The sequence below is a fragment of the Piliocolobus tephrosceles genome, chromosome 14, assembly GCF_002776525.5.
Source record: "Piliocolobus tephrosceles isolate RC106 chromosome 14, ASM277652v3, whole genome shotgun sequence".
NCBI classification, from domain to species: domain Eukaryota; kingdom Metazoa; phylum Chordata; class Mammalia; order Primates; family Cercopithecidae; genus Piliocolobus; species Piliocolobus tephrosceles.
In genome coordinates this window covers 78,499,753-78,516,111 of record NC_045447.1, presented here as the reverse complement: position 1 = coordinate 78,516,111, position 16,359 = coordinate 78,499,753, and the positions used below count along the sequence as shown (strand labels likewise).

Below are 16,359 nucleotides of genomic sequence, written 5' to 3'. Positions count from 1 at the left end.
CATGTAATTTTCCAAATATAGTCACCTATTATTCAAACCTAGGCGATGCAAACTGGTCTGGGAGTGTCATCCCATCTCCTTTCCCACAACGGTTGGCAAACATAAATGAACATTCTTACAAGTTGGTCTGCTGTTGTGAAAATTTCCTTAGAGACCTGGGGCTTCCTTTTAAAACATAAAGATGACAACTGTTTCATTAAGAAATCCACATGCAGCCTGCTACCTGCTTAAGGAGGAAACATTTCCTTCGACTCTAAATCAAGTGAGTAAATTTAACATATCTGTGAGGGTTGGGTGCACTGAATTTCTGGCAGAAGTCCACAACTAAAAGAGGTAATGCATTATTTTATTTTATTTCTTTATGAGAAAAAAACAATCTGCTGCCACACCTAGCTCAGGAATCAGAAGGGGTGGAGAGCAATTTGCAGCCCATTGATAAAGAACAACACAGATGATCTTAGGAAAATTTTTTCTCACGGGAGCATTCCTTTCAACCAGAATAAAAGGCCTAAAGAAGGGTAGCTGTGGTTGGCTCTGCCTTTGCTGTCTTTACCTGAATAGAGGTCAGGCCCAGGTCCTGGGGAGCGTCCCACGGTCCCTTCAGCAGCAGCATCTCTAGGGGAAGTGGCCGGCTGCAGGGGCTGCACGCTGAGGCAATCCGTGAGCAGGTCTGGATGGAGCTCTGTGCTGGACCGCAACTAAGAGGAGAAAACGGAAGAGACATTGATAAGGAAAGCTGGTCCTTGGAATATTTTCCTGGGAAGGCATCATGCTCTATCAGTGCAACTCAACCCACAAAAATTTATCAAGTAGCAACTACGGGTAAGGCACAGAGTCTTAACAGAGTGTCAATAAAAGGGTCAGTTCTCCAATCCTAATAACACCTGGCAAGAGCTTCCGGAAAAATGTGGCTAGAGGCTGATTTGACTTCAGTCCTTGATATTTCCACTTATGGGAACTCAACTTCCTATTATACTTCCTTTTATTTGTTCTATATCTTATCAGAACTTATAGCGATAACAACAACAAACTCAAGTAGACTTAATCCATCTTGGAAAGTGCTTTTAAAATAGAAACACTGTCATGAAAGCATCCCAGAGATGATTAAGAAATGCCCATTGAGATTTAACTCCTATAGATTTTCCATGAAGGGAAAATACTCAGGTTAAATTTTAAAATATTATGGAACATGATTCAAAGATAAAACAGGGTGATTAACAGCAACAAAACTCCAACAGTAAGTTACATAAAAACAGAACAATTTAAATCTTATACATTAAAGAGTTACATGTAAAAAAAGTCAAACAATAAAAAATGCTAAAATAAACTGTAGGTGAAAAGTTGATCTTTTAATGAATAAGAATTTTTTAAGTGTAATTGAAATGGAAAAAAACACAATGTAAGATTTAGTGACATAAAAATATTAACGTCCTGCTTGTACAAAAACATAATACCTTAAAAGCAATCTAGAAATATATTTGTTACAAATATTGCAAATGGTAATCATCTTTGGTATTTACAGAGTGCGTGTATAAATTGATTTTATAAAGACAAGACTAAACCTTTAGATATAGAGCTAGAGTATGCTTATGCAGTCAACAAATATTTATTGAGTGTTTGTTACATACTTCTCTAGACCCTAGGAATGCTGACTGCTTTTGTCAAAGTTAGACTCTAGATGGGGAAGCAGATGATGAACAAATAAAATATATACAACCTCAGATGGTGATAAATGCTATAAGCGAGACAGTGAGTAGGAGTAAGGGATGGCGACTTTAGATAGGGGATCAAGGAAAGCCTCTTGGAGATGGCATTCATAAAAAGCTTTGAAACAAGTGAGGAATAAGCTGTGCAGACCTATGGGGGAAAAACCTGCCTATCCTGCGGTGTGTCTGGATGTTGTAGGGAGAAGTAAGAGTCAAGTAGGGTGAGCGTGGGGCCTGAGGCCTGGGGAAGAGAAATAGAAGATGAAACCAGGGATGAAAGGTGGGGAGGTGGAAATGGGAAGGAGGAGACGTTGGATAAAGCTTTGACATGAACCGAAACTATTAAAAAAGAAAAAAAGGAGAAACAGAAATGACAATAAATGTGAAAAATGTTTGGCACACTTGCAAAGAAGTGCAATGTTAAAATGTCTTTTTACTTGCTGAATTATCAAAAACATCAAAAAAAGATAGTAGTAGTGAAGGTATAATGAGAGAGGCATTGTTCACACTCTTCATAGGAGTGAATATTGCTACAGTCTAGATGGTATGTGGGAATATTTTTTTCAAGGTCCAGAATTGAAATAATTTGATTCTAGAACTTGTCTTAAGGAAATAGCCAGAAATTTTAAAGAAGATTTTTACCCCCCCAAAATACACACATATATATAATAATAAATAGCATTATGTATAGCAATACCTAATCAGAAAATGTAACTTAAAATGTCTTAAATGTCTACAAGTAGGGCCAATCAATGATTTTACCTCAATTTGATGGAATATTATGTAACCATTAAAATGATATTTATGAACATAAAAGCAAAACTCAAAGTTCTATATATATATACACAAAATGATAATTACATAAAAATACATAGATAAAATATCAGAAAGTAATGTAATTGAACATTAAAACTGAGTTTTGCTTTCAGTAGCACTATTACAAACTTATTTCCTTCCCTTTTTTAAAATCCTTTCTTCTGCTTTCTGTAAGGTCCTCTGAATGGCCTACACCATGGTGGAGCCATTGTGACCCCTGTGACCCACATGTACAGGCCTCCTGGAGTCACAAAGGCTGGAGCAACAGGAGAACCACTAAAGAATAAGAAACAGCTAGTTCCTGCCTTCACTGATTAACGGATCCTGCAACATTCCACCATTCGGATATGTTCCCATCCTACCCTAAAGAATCAATCGACCTTGTGATATTATGCCTTGCGACCTCCCTCCACCTCGTGACTATGCACCTTGTGACATTCTTCCCCTGCCTGAAAAAACTGCCCCTAACTGTAACTTTTCACTACCTATCCCAAACCTATAAAGCCAGTTCCACTCCCACCACCCTTCACTGACTCCCTTTACAGACTCAGCCCGCTCGCACCCAAGTGAAGAAACAGCCTTACTGCTCACACTTAGCCTGTTTGGGTAGTCTCTTCAATTAGGCTCACGCATAACACTTTCCAAATTTTCTACATTCCAATGATTGCACCAATCTGAGATGTTAATTTTGTGCATCTTTTCCAAACCTTCCATGCAATGATGACAGACTGATAGCTTGAAATTGGTCATAGGGAAAGTATTTACACCACGGAAATTGGCAATTCTACAAACAGGCTTTTTCATCTAAAGAGCTGGTTGCTAAACATTACCAGCACACCGTTGGCAATGACAATGACCAAATTCTGATCAGAAAGAAAGACAAACACACACATACGCCAGTAAGTTACTATTTAGAAAGAAGTATTTCCTGGGTCTCAGAAAGCTTCATAAAGAGACAAACAGATGCCCAGATGTTAGCCCAAGGATATGAAAGTGGCATAGTGACCCTAAACGTAAGGAAGGGACATTTAACACAGGTAGTGACTGAGACATAACTTTGTTGTAATTTCCTCAGCTGTGGCACATTGCAATCTCTGACCAGGACTGTCTGCATTAGTGCCTAACTCTTTCAGGACCTTTGGAAGGTATGTTTGTTATTTTGGTACTAACCTAACACATGGTGTGTAAGAAAAACTGGAAAAAAAATTTCAAGGTTTAGAAGGAGTTCTGGTGATCACTTTTAATTTATCTTCCATCATTAAAATATGATCTGGGGTCCACATGTTTTACTAAGGGCAGACATGGATGCTTCTCTGCTTTCTATTACCAACTACTCTAGGGTTTGACAGTTATCAGTACCAATGAGGTCTTTGCAAGGAATTTCATGGCTAGGGTTACTCCTGGCATCAAAGGCAGGCAATTCTTTCTTAGCTTCACTAAATATTCATGTTTTCCAGCAGTGTGAGTCCATACAACTTTGTGGTGAGAGTTAATTTGGTTTTTTCTGGGATTAGGCATGGTTCTAGAAAGGGCTTCTTAAATTGAACAAGCTTAGGCACCTTAAGTAAAATTTCCAAAGGAGAGCCATATGCATAGAAATGCAGTCATGATATGGAAGTGTAGTATCCCTCCCAGATCTTCAGACCAGGAAAGGGGCTTTCAGATCCCTTAAGGTTTTTAAGCATTCTCTAGTACAGGAATGATCTAAAGGGTGAGGCAGGAGGTACACAACAGAATCTCTTGGGTGGGGTGTCTTTCAATGTAACATAGTTTTATATTTGGAATAAGAAGCCCAACTATTTATTTAAAAAAAACTGCATAATGTATATTTTACCAACATCTATTTTTTTTTTTTTTTTTTTTTTTTTTGAGATAGAGTCTTGCTCTGTTGCCACCAACATCTTCTTAGCTGTTAGGAATAGTTAAAGAAGATAGAGGGAAATTTTTCAAGGACAGGAGGGAGGATCTTCACCTGTGGTTCCCAATCTTGGGGATGTATCAGAATCACCTGCAGTGTCCCAACCCAAAGCTGCTGATTCAGTAGGTCTGCGATGCATTTCTAAGTTCCCAGGTGATGATGCTTCTATTGGTCTGGGGATTACAATTTTGGAGCCACTAGTCTCCAAGAAATTTTATGAGGAGAAACTAAGATTTGTCTGGTTATGGAAAGAGGAAATGAACTGTGGAAACAGTGAATTATAAAAACCTAGCATTTTTAAATGTACGAACAGAAACCTTGTTATCTCATCTTCCTTGATTAGCTGTGACTAATAAAGATCTTTCTGAAGTAATGACCTTGGGCCTCTATGGTTAGCAGATACTAGGAAAAGTCACAGGAGGAGAGGATACCTACAAATCCTAGGAATGTCTGCAAGTCATTGGACTTAGAGATACTGGGAAGGTAAGTTCCAACTTATGCAGGGATGAATGTGTCATGTTTTGTAGCTTGTTGTCATCATAAAATATCTTGGCAATTTTCTAAGATGCCTCCTTGGGACATCTGGACCTCAGAAGTTTAGTGTTATCTCCTATGAGAAGTAACCATTAAGCCTAGGGCCATACACACAAAAAAACTATTAAATTTCCTATATAACACATCTGACTTTCTTCAGACCTCATAATAATAAATGGTTAAATGAGGCTCGTTTCTTAAAAACAACTTGGATTGTATTTTCTTTCACAGGGATAAAAAAGGTTAAAAAATTGCAATCTAGTTTATTACCTGCTCTTAGCAGAGAGCAGAGGACTTGCCCTTTACAAAGTCTTGACTGCTCTTTGCAGAAAAAAGTGGAATTTGAAACCACTGATTGTCCATTCACCTATTTCAAAGGACTGCTGTGTTGCATGACACCAAGGACCTTTGTTCACATCGTAATCTACGTGAACGGCGTTCCTGGAATCATTCAGCTCAGCTGCCCTAACCACACTCCATTGGTTCCAAAGTGGCTCTGCCCTGATTTATCCTTCTCATTCATTTGTCGAACAAATATTTCTTGGGCCTCAACCATATGCCAGGCACTGTTCTAGGGGCCGGAAATACAATAGCAATCAAAACAAAGACTCATTCAGAGAAGTTTACATTCTAGAGAAGTCAGATAATAAGCAGTAAATTAAGTAAATTGTAGAGAAGGTGGCAAGTGCTATGGAAAAAGCAAAAAGAAGATAAAGGTAGATGAGATTGGGAGTGATGGGGAGAATTTTGACCTTTTTGAGAAGAGATATTTGAGGAAAGACTTGAGGAGTTGGAGAAATTAGCTAAGGATGAAGAGGAAGAGAGTTCCAGAAAGAGGGAATTTCAAGGAGGTCAGCATGGCTGGGTCGGGGTGTAACACTGAGACAGAAGTAAGAAATGAGGTCTGAGGTCACCCTGCAGCCCCCAGTAAGACTCTTGGTCTTGGTGCAATAGGAAACTCTTACAGGGGCTCCACCGTAAATGCCCACAGTCTCATAGGCACTTCGTCTCCCCTTCTTTGAGAGCCCATATGAGCTGTGAGGTGTGACTACTGTGATGGTTGGTTTTAGGTGTTAACGTGCTAGACTTTAGTATCCAGTTATTCAATCACTCATCTAGGTGTGTGACTGCTATACTGTGAAGGAATTTCGTTGATAGGCTTAACATCTACAGTCAGTTGACTTTAAAAACAGAAGATTATCCCCTACAATCTGGGCAGGCCTCATCCAATCAGCGAAAGGCCTGAAGAGCAAAAGAAACCAAAGTTTCACTTAAAGAAAAGAATAAATTCTGCCTCTGGAATGCAGCATCAGTTCCTGCCCAAGAGTTTTTGGCCTGCCCTACAAATTTCTGACTTGTCAGCCCCCATAATCTCAGAAGCCAATTTCTTGAAATTATTCTCTCCCCACTCCCACACACATAATATATAGATATTTGTCTTGGTGAGTCTCTTTTTCTGGAGAACCCCGACTGATACAGATACTATTACAATGCACTTTAAAACCACTACCATATGATGGTTTGTTTCAGGTCAGGAAGGAGAGAGCATCATGCAGCTGAATCCCACAGAAAAGGGCTGGATGTGCACAGTCAACAGGAAACACTTTTAAAGACTGCATTTCAATTAAATAAATATACACCAATCTCTACAGTGTGTTGGATACTGTGTACCAATCTCTACAGTGTGTTGGATACTGTGTACCTCACAACTCTATAGGGTACATACTATTGTGACTTCCATTGTAGAGATGAGAAATCTAAAATAAATTACACAGCTACTAAATGTCAGGCTTGGATTTCGGTGGGTTAGAATCCCAAATCATGCTCTCAGACATTACATTACACTGGCTCATAAAATAGCCCACCCTCAACTTTCTCCTTGTGTCCACACCACACTACACTGCATAGGCTAACACACTTCTCTTCATCTTATGACTCCTTTTTTTTTTTTTTTTTTTTTTTTGAGACGGAGTCTTGCTCTGTCTCCCAGGCTGGAGTGCAGTGGTGCGATCTTGGCTCACTGCAAGCGCCACCTCCCGGGTTCACGCCATTCTCCTGTCTTAGCCTCCTGAGTAGCTGGGACTACAGATGCCCGCCGCCACGCCCGGCTAATTTTTTTTTTTTTTTTTTTTTGTACTTTTAGTAGAGACAGGGTTTCACCGTGTTAGCTAGGATGGTCTTGATCTCCCGACCTTGTGATCCACCCACCTTGGCCTCCCAAAGTGCTGGGATTACAGACGTGAGCCACCGTGCTTGGCCTGACTCATTTATATTCTAGCCCGAAGCCTGTCATTCAGAGCTTGTTCTAGGAGGAAAAGAACCTGGGTAGCCAAGTTCTCTTGTCACCACTGTGTATATTCTGACACCATGCCCTTTAGGGAAAGTGGTCTTTGTTGGAGTAGAGATTGAAGCAATAAAGCGGAATGGACCACTTCTGTTTGGTTTTCACTGTCCCCTCCCCTGCAGGTTTGTCACCTGGTTCCATCCTGGCCTAGTAACATGAATGTCTGCAGTTGACAAAAATAAAGCATGGTGCTCATCATTCCTCACCATCTGCATCCTAAGCACGCACACACAGTGGTCCCAGGGCCCCGTCTCCATTCCCTTGATGATCACCACTGGTTCTCAGAATGGGGGCACTGTCATGGTAACTTTCTGATCCTGAATGAGATGATCTTGACCCAGGGAGTCACTGAACTAAGAGAGGATACCTTGCCAGAGGTCAGGCCGTGTGAGGCCTTCCTTGCTAAGAGAGGATACCTCCCTTTACTCTTTCTCCTGATTCTGACTTCCTTCTCTGGTTTCTCTTCCTCTTCCCATTCTTCCACTGTCATTATTTTGGTCCTCACTCTTTCCAGAGAGTTCAATCAGACTCTGTAGGAATGATGCACACCTCTGTCTACATGCTCCCCACATGCTATTTTAGATGTGGAGGTCAGGGAAGGCCTCTGTAGACTGGACATTCTGGGCTGAAACCTGAATGAAGCGATGGAGCAAGATATGCAGAAAGGCATGAAATCTACCAAGGAAACAAACTGATGGGTTCTGAAAATAATCATTGGAGAGGAGTGAGCAAGGGAGCAAGAGGAAGGGTATGGGATGTGGGGCTGGAGAAACTGCCAGAGGTCAGGCCGTGTGAGACCTTCAAGCACATGAAGATTCAGGATTTGCTTTCCTCGCAATGGTGAACCACTGGAAGTGTGTGAGCAGGAAAGCAAGTGGTTTATCTTGTAAAAGATTCACTCTGATTACTGTGCAGAAAACAGGAGGAGGACAGGTGTGTCTGGTTAGGGGCTATTACAACAATCTGGATGAGAGATGCCAATGGCTTAAGGGAAACAGAGGGGGTGAGATGTGGTCAGTTTCTCTTTTGAAAGTCAAGCTGAATTCACTGTGTAATATGAGAGAAACACAGGAGCCAAACATGGCCTTACCAAATTTTGGCCCAAGGAACAGCAAAGGAGAATAGAAAAGGAGCAGGTTGGAGGTAAATCAGCAATTTGGTTTTGAATGTGTTAACACTGAGATGACTCCTGGACTTCCAGGTGGAGAAAACCTGCAGGCACCTGCACACAGAGAGTGGGTTCACAGAGCACGATGGGGCCGGACCTCGAATACCAACTCCTTGCTGCATTTCTGCCTCAGGCTCTTCTCTCACCGGTTCATCCTGTGATATCAAATGGACTCTCCTAAAATTGAGTTTGTCGTGCTATACCCAAGGTACAAATATCCTCATGTATTTCTTAGCACACAAGTCTCAAAAGGCTAAGACATTAAGCACCTCCATACTGTGACTGCACCATGTCCCACGAATGCATATTTCCCCGGGTCCTGACAAGAGCCTATCCTCACTGTCTGCAAACATCCCACGTAGTATGTTGCTCATTCGTTCTGCCCGGAACAGACTCCCTCCTCCTAATGTAACTCCTCCAAGATCCTGTTTATGACTCACTTCCTGAGTGAAGCCTCCCCTGACCAGACCAGTCCACATTGGGCCTCTCAGGGTACGAGAAGAACTGTAGAATCCACTTTCAACACTCCTGTGATTGGACATGTGCACTGGGGCTTTGTTTCTTGTTATAAATTTAATCTGTACAACTGTGTTGGTCAGTCCACAAGGACCAGGCTGACTGCCTCTTAAGCTTTTAAAACTCCACAGCAGCCAGCAGTATGGAACCAGCATCATGGTAAATCATTTAATCACTAACTGCCAATTGGATTTGTAAGAAGGAGCCACAGTTCTTTATGGAAAGGAAGCTACAATCTCTTGGTGAGTGAATATGTCTAAAATAGACAACATGGTCCTCTCATAATTTACCTTCCTAATAGAGGATTTTCAAAGATTACAGGTGATATAGATGTGGCAGAAATTACTGATGCCCTGCCCAGCACTCCTGATCCCTTCGATTGGCAATGTGCTGCCACGCCTCAGCTTTGGTGTGTCCATGCCCCATATTCTGTGTACTTCAGAGTCAATGGCTAGCATCCTCCACCCCCAAACACACACACACACACACACACACACACACACACACACACACCCCAGTTACTAAACAGTGCTCCTTTGCCTCAAAGTGAGACAAATGCCATGATGTTATGTTCCACAGCTCCTTGTGGGATTGGGCTAGGCTGAGACCACCTGAACTGGCACCCATGCCTTGCTTTTTCCTTTTTCCCCATCCTCTCCTGAGTTCTCTTGCAAGTGCTTCCTTCATAAATCACACGCACCTGAATCCTGGGCTCACAGTGGGCTTGTGGGGCAGCCAACTTGGCAAACATTCTAAACTTACTTTGATTTGGTTCAAGAATGTCGAGAAGCAATCAGCAGCACTTAAAAGGATGCTCTGATCACAATCATTCATTTCTCTTCTGTACCTGCTTTGCCAGCTTTGTACACCAGGAGTATGGAAACTAGATGTTTAATGAAAGTGGGGTGAACCATCCTGGATAATACCAAAAGCCTTATTGGGCAGACCAAATTAAAAATAAGACCTTAATTTGCCAGAACAATAAGGAGTGAAAGGGGCTTCAGATGTCACCATGTCCAAACCTCCACCTTATGCCCAACTTCCCTGACAGCAACCTGTAAGTGGCTTGTCAGTCTTTGCTGCTTGATACTGTATAGTAAGGGGCAACGTCCTCATCTCAGTTGTTAGCCTCAACTTTAGACAGTTCCAATTGTCAGAAAGACTTTTTTGTATATTGAGTCCTAATCTGACCCTCAGAAACTATTAGAATTGCTTGAATCCTTTTATTCATACACCTGCAGGAAGGCTCATGGACATAGACTTGTGACAACTCTGAGTCTCGGAAAACAATTTGTGAGCCTCTGAGTGTTAGTGATTGTGATCTTCAAGGAACTATTTTAGGGCTTAATTGCCCAACCTATTCAGGTGCAAGTAAACAGATTGGCTCCTTCGTTTTTATACAATCTCCCATTATGAAATATTTGTTTAAAATGAAAGTTTTTCAACCTTAATAGTAAAATCACCTATCAAGGTTTGACAAGGTTCCTGCATGCTGAAATTTGAGCTGCTTCCCTAACAATGCAGGGATTTTTTTCTAATATATGAAAACAAGGCACCATCAATTGTGATTTGTATTTGTTTTTTTCTTTTTCTTTTTTTTTTTTGTACAGGATTATTCTGTTAATGTTTATAAGCTCTTGTAACAAGAGACGGAAATTTTACTCCCGTCATTTTCCCATTTCAGATATGATTGAATAATCGTTCAAGATTAAGTGAGTCAAGTGGAAATAATTAGGAAAGGGAAAAAGGCCCAGATTCTTCAATTTTCAGTTCCATTACATTTTATTCTAGGAGCAAAGGCATTCTGTTAGTCTGAAGCAAGACATACTTCCAAAGAAAACGAGGCACAATCAAAGGCCTTTTGTTTTCCCTTTCTCCAATGAGCACAGTTCATCTGGGTCATGTATGTTTATGCATCACCTTGTAGGGATCCCTTTGTTCTCCAGAAATCAAATGCCACCAAAAATATGTTTCTGAAGAAATGAAGCCAGAAGGAAAGAGAGTAGGATTTTTTTTCCCAGAGGGTTAAGGTTTATTACTAGAACATTCTCATCAAGTGTTCTGTGTGACACTTCAAGCAATGTGGATCTTGGGGAATTAACTCATTGCCAAAAGGCTTAGAAATAATTACAATGAATTAACCTATTATATTAATTACAATTAATTTTCAGTTGAATCTAAGAATTCCATCTTTAGGGGATTCCATAGCACTGACATGTAGGAAGTGGCTTTGGCATATGATAGGTAATTAATCTCTAATAATCTGCTATCGAATTCATTTCCTTTAGGAATGACCAATTTGCAAAGAGGACCAATTTGCAAAGAGAAATGAGAGTAAAGACTTAGAGAAATGGCATTGGAAGAAATCTCTTTGGGAACATAAGCGTCCAGTTGGGTGTTCTGAACATCTGTATAGGGGATACCTATTTGGTTAGCAGTGACTCCAAAGGCCCCAAATTTTATCCATAGGTGATTAATGAGCATTCCAAAATATGTGAATGGGTACACATGCTGGGGTATATCTCAATAAGATCATGAAAAATCAATGTCAGTATGGACACAACAAAACTAATGATTATTTAGTAAAAAATGATGATTTATGGAAATTGTTCAAAGAAACATAGAATTTCAGAGCAAAAAGGAACTAAGGTCCAAAAGCCTTTCCTGACAACTCTGTAGCAACACTATCCAGCTGAAATTTCTGTGATGACAGAAAGGTTCTTGACTGCACTAATTGGTAGCCACTAGCCACATGTGATTAATGAGCATTTGAAATGTGGCTAATGCAACTGAGGAACTTTTATTTTTATTTACTTTTAATTAATTTTAATTTAAACTTATAGTAATGAAGTGCACAGCACTACTACATACGATGGTAGCAGTCCAGACTTTGTCTAAAGCCTCTTGATGACAGGGAACTTCCTTCCTTACATTAAGCACCCTCCATTGCTAAACAGAGTTCATCATATAAAAAGTTTTGCCTGAAGTTGAACTATAATCTGTCAACTATAGATCCATTCCCCTGGGGTTTATTCCTCCCCTCCTCCCCCCAGACCACACAGAATAACTGCTCACAGTCTTTTACTGTTTTTTAGTATTTGAGAAGCTTCAAAATGCTGTAGTATCATAGAATTTCAGCCATGGAAGGGGCATGGTTTAGCTTCTTTGTTGACCCTCCCTCCTTAGCAGGATTTTCTCCAGGCTGAAAAAATTTTGTTTTGTTATTTATTTATTTATTTATTTATTTTGAGATGGTCTTGTTCTGTCACCCAGGAAGGAGTGCTACGGCATGAATATGACTCACTGTAGCCTCAACTTCCTGAGTTCAAGCAATCCTCTTGCTTCAGCCTCCTAAGTAGCTGAGACCACAGGCATGGGCCACCACATCCGGCTAATTTTCAATGATTTTTTTAGAGACAGGGTCTCACCATGTTGCCCAGGCTAATCTTGAATTCTGGGGCTCAATACATCTTCCCACTTTGGCTTCCCAAGGTGCTGAGATTACAGGCGGGCCAAATTTTTTACACAGATAAGAGGACACTTAGGTAAAAAGAGCTTGAGGCTTTTAGTTCAACTACTGTGTGATACTGGGCAAGTATATTCACTTTCCTGAGTAGCGTTTTCCCTTCTGTAAAATAAGGATAAAATACCATTTAGTGATCTTGGCTACTTTGAGAACTAAATCAGATAAGATAGAGAACGCATCTAACACTATGCTTGGACACAGAAGTCACTTACTAAAACATCAATCCCTGCTCTCTCATATAACACGTTATTCCACTCAGCACCTTAATTACTCTCAATACTGAAGCTCAATGGCCTACGTGTAAATGACATCCAAATATTAATACAGTTAACCAGCTGTCTGACCAGGACAGGATAAATACAACAGAACAAACATACCCCTTATTCTAGGCTTTCTGTCTCTATTCATACAACCTAAATAGTCAATAGCTTTTTAAAATTCATGTTCCTTCCTTCCTTTCTTCATTCATTCAGCACATATTTCTTGGTTCTGTACCATGTACCCCAAACTATGCTAGGCCCAGGAGATAAAGTGGCACATAAGACAACTGAAGTTCCCTGCTCTCACATAGTTTACAGTGTGGCATGAATAAAGGTCATCATCAAGTAAAATCCTTAGATCTTTTTCCGTATGTTATGCTCTTTGTTTCTGATGGCACTGTATCCTGGGAGGCTACCTTTTTTTTTTTTTTTTTTGACAGATTCTCACTCTGTCACCCAGGTTGGAATGCAGTGGCCAGATCTCAGCTCACTACAACCTTCGCCTCCCGGGTTCAAGTGATTCTCCTGCCTCAACCTCCTGAGTAGCTGGGATTACAGGCATGCGTCACCATGCCCAGCTAATTTTTGTATTTTTAGTAGAGATGGGGTTTTACCATGTTGGTCAGGCTGGTCTCGAACTCCTGACCTTGTGATCCGCCCGTCTCTGCCTCCCAAAGTGCTGGGAATACAGGTGTGAGCCACTGCACCCGGCCGGGAGGCTACCTTTCTAAAGCTGCATTGCTGTTGAGTGGTACAGAACCTCTTCTTGGCTACATATCATTCAACTCAAGCACTCAGCTGGCTACCGTGTACCCTTCTTCAGTGCCTTGTGAAAACTTGATTGAAACATTCTCTGGCATTAAGAAAGATGTTAAATGGCTGCCCCAAAGTGAGTTATCTACAAAAATTGTCTCTACCCTATGAATTGCACTACAACATTAGTAACCACTTACAATAGCCTCTCCACAATATGGATCATAAAATATAAGACCCAGACTACATGGAGTTGAATTTTTGTATCCTTACTAATGAAATGTTAGACAACTATGAGAAAGTTGTTTAACATTTCTTTACCTTAGTTTTCTTTGTAAGATGTGGATAATAATGGCACCTAATTTATAAGGCTGTTGTTAGGGATAACATGAGATAAGAAAGCATTTCACCAATACATGGTATATAATCAATGTGAAACACATGCTGCCATTTCTATTATTATTTTTATTAACATTCAGTGCAGAAGCACTATTATCACTCTATAACATGCATTCCTGTTTTCCTTTTTCTCCCACCCATTTTTGGGGACATATTTTCTCTTTCTTTATCAGCTTCTTCCTTTTGTGTACCACAGTGTGGCAACATGGCAAGGGGAAAAGGATGGAGACTTTGGGGTCAAATAGATACAGGTTCATATCTCAGCTCTGCCCCTACGGCTATGTGGCCTTTGGCAAGTTAACCTCTCAAGACTTCAGAACCTTCCTCTGTACAATGGAGTGATAACATTAACTCTGTAGGCTTATAACATAATTACCTGAGGTGACCTAAGGACAATGGCTCTTGTTGCATATAATTGATTTTCTTTTTTACTCAAGAAGAGGCTATTGTGTATGTTAAGAGTGAGACCTTTGTTAGTAACACACTGGGGTCTTGCTTATTAGACTAAGAACTAGAGTCCTGGCCCAGTGTCCTGATCAAGATATGAGCACAGTTTTCAAGGATGCATAGCGCCCTGGAATTATTCTATCTCAGGAGAATGTAGCCAGTGTTCACCCTCTTGGAAGAGACTAAAACATATGAGAAACCAAAACCAACAACAAAACATTTTTAGAGCACTCTGAGATTGTTAACACTTCATTTAGACGTCCTTTTACCAAAATCTGTCCCACTATCTAGCGATGCTGGACAGAGTTGGGGAGCAGAGGTTCAAAAGGATGTTGAAATCAGAAAGGCATGCAACTTGTAATTTTTGTATTGTTACATTTGTAAAAACAAAATTTTCTTCCTAAGTCAATATTTTTCTAAAACTGACACTGAGAATCTTACATTTTTTCCTAACTGGAAAATGATACACAAATGACACAGTCAAAGGTGAATTCAAGCTTCATTCAGAAGTATATCTTAAAAGCAGAAGACTAAACTGAAGAATGCATTCTTTTTTTATAAAAACAGAGAAGTGTTAATATGGAATTTCACTTTGCCATGAAAAACATCCCCCTTCACCGTTTGGGGCCTGGTTATCGGGTTGTGAAGACTCGAAGCAAAATGAAGGGTTTACTTTTATCACAGCTTCATAAATTCCTCTGACACTGGTTCATTGCACTAATGTGACCACACACATTCCATCCCATCCATTCAAGTGTAGCATTTTTCTTTCTATTCAAGTATTCTCAAGGTTTAATTAAAGCAGCCAGCTATCTAGTAATTACTTCCCCCGTCCATCTTACCAGCTCCGTATTGTCTTCCCTTGAATTGATTTCTGACTACAGCCCCTGCCTATGTTATAGCTTAGGAAGTGTGGGGAGGGACTCACTGTAAAAGTCAGCGGATCTCATTTTCTTTTGCCTTTCATTTCATTAAAACAGATTGAGTGAAGAAGATTTAAGACTGTTTTTCACGTGCTTGAGTGTTTGGACAATTTTAAAAATATCTACTTCTAAAAGTTGAAGGCTGTCATTTCAATGGAGAGCACTTGCTTTTTGCTCTCCCATCCATTCTATACTCAACAGTCAGTTTAGCTTTTCTCCTCATTCAAAGCCCTTTAGTGACTCTCCCCTAAATATTACCTATAGCCCAAATTCATGGGCTTTAACACACTGGCTCTCACCTAGCTTCATGTGGCTTCATGTCCCATGATTGAGGTCACGCAGAGTCAGGACATTCCTGTAATCTTTGTTTATTCCCATTCAAGTCTCATGCTGTACTTCTGGCCACAAACCTCCCTCATCTGGAGTCCCCTTTTCTCTGGACTCTACATATCTACAATAAATTCTGCAAATTCTCCAGGGTCCAATTCAATATCACTTGTCCCTTGAAGTTTTCCCAGGCCTTTCCATTCCAAAATAATTTTATTCTTTTTCATATTCTAAGAGCAATTTCTCTTCTTCTTGCTGTTGGCACTCGTGGTTTTCTACATTTTATAATATCTATTTAGAAATTATATCAATATGTGTGCACATCATAAAAGACGAAAAAAGGCTTTATAAACAACCCTTGAGTATTTGATCATGCCACCTAAAATAGTCCTTCTTTTTACATGAAAGGTACTCTATAAATGTTTAGGGAATGTGTGAACAAGTAAATGAATGAATGACAAATGAGTCAATGGCTGCTGAGTATTTATTAATCCATGCTTAACCTTTGGGGTAGACCCCAAAGACAAATGAAATCATCACATGCAACATCAGGGGAAGAAAAGAATGGGGCAGTTTAAATATGCCTAATTAAATGGTAAACAGCCAGGTGAAACTGAACAGAAGTTTTTTTAAAAAGACACTTGGGAAGTTTCTTTCTTTTCTTTCCTTCCTTCCTTCCTTCCTTCCTTCCTTCCTTCCTTCCTTCCTTCCTTCCTTCCTTC

At 40.2% G+C, this 16,359-nt stretch overlaps 1 protein-coding gene and 1 long non-coding RNA gene across 3 annotated transcripts in view; one reads left to right on the top strand and one right to left on the bottom strand.

Moving 5' to 3' along the window:
* GLIS3 (GLIS family zinc finger 3) overlaps positions 1 to 16,359 on the bottom strand; it is a 481,604-nt gene that overhangs the window by 73,971 nt on the left and 391,274 nt on the right. For both annotated transcript variants that reach the window (XM_023213188.3, XM_023213189.2), the window contains one exon: positions 554 to 698. In XM_023213188.3, the coding sequence (XP_023068956.1) occupies positions 554 to 698 (145 nt within the window). The remainder of the gene's footprint in view (positions 1 to 553; positions 699 to 16,359) is intronic.
* On the top strand, positions 509 to 3,114 carry LOC111543314. Its single transcript, XR_002731814.1, has 2 exons — positions 509 to 822; positions 2,698 to 3,114. It is a non-coding gene; the product is annotated as an uncharacterized LOC111543314 (long non-coding RNA).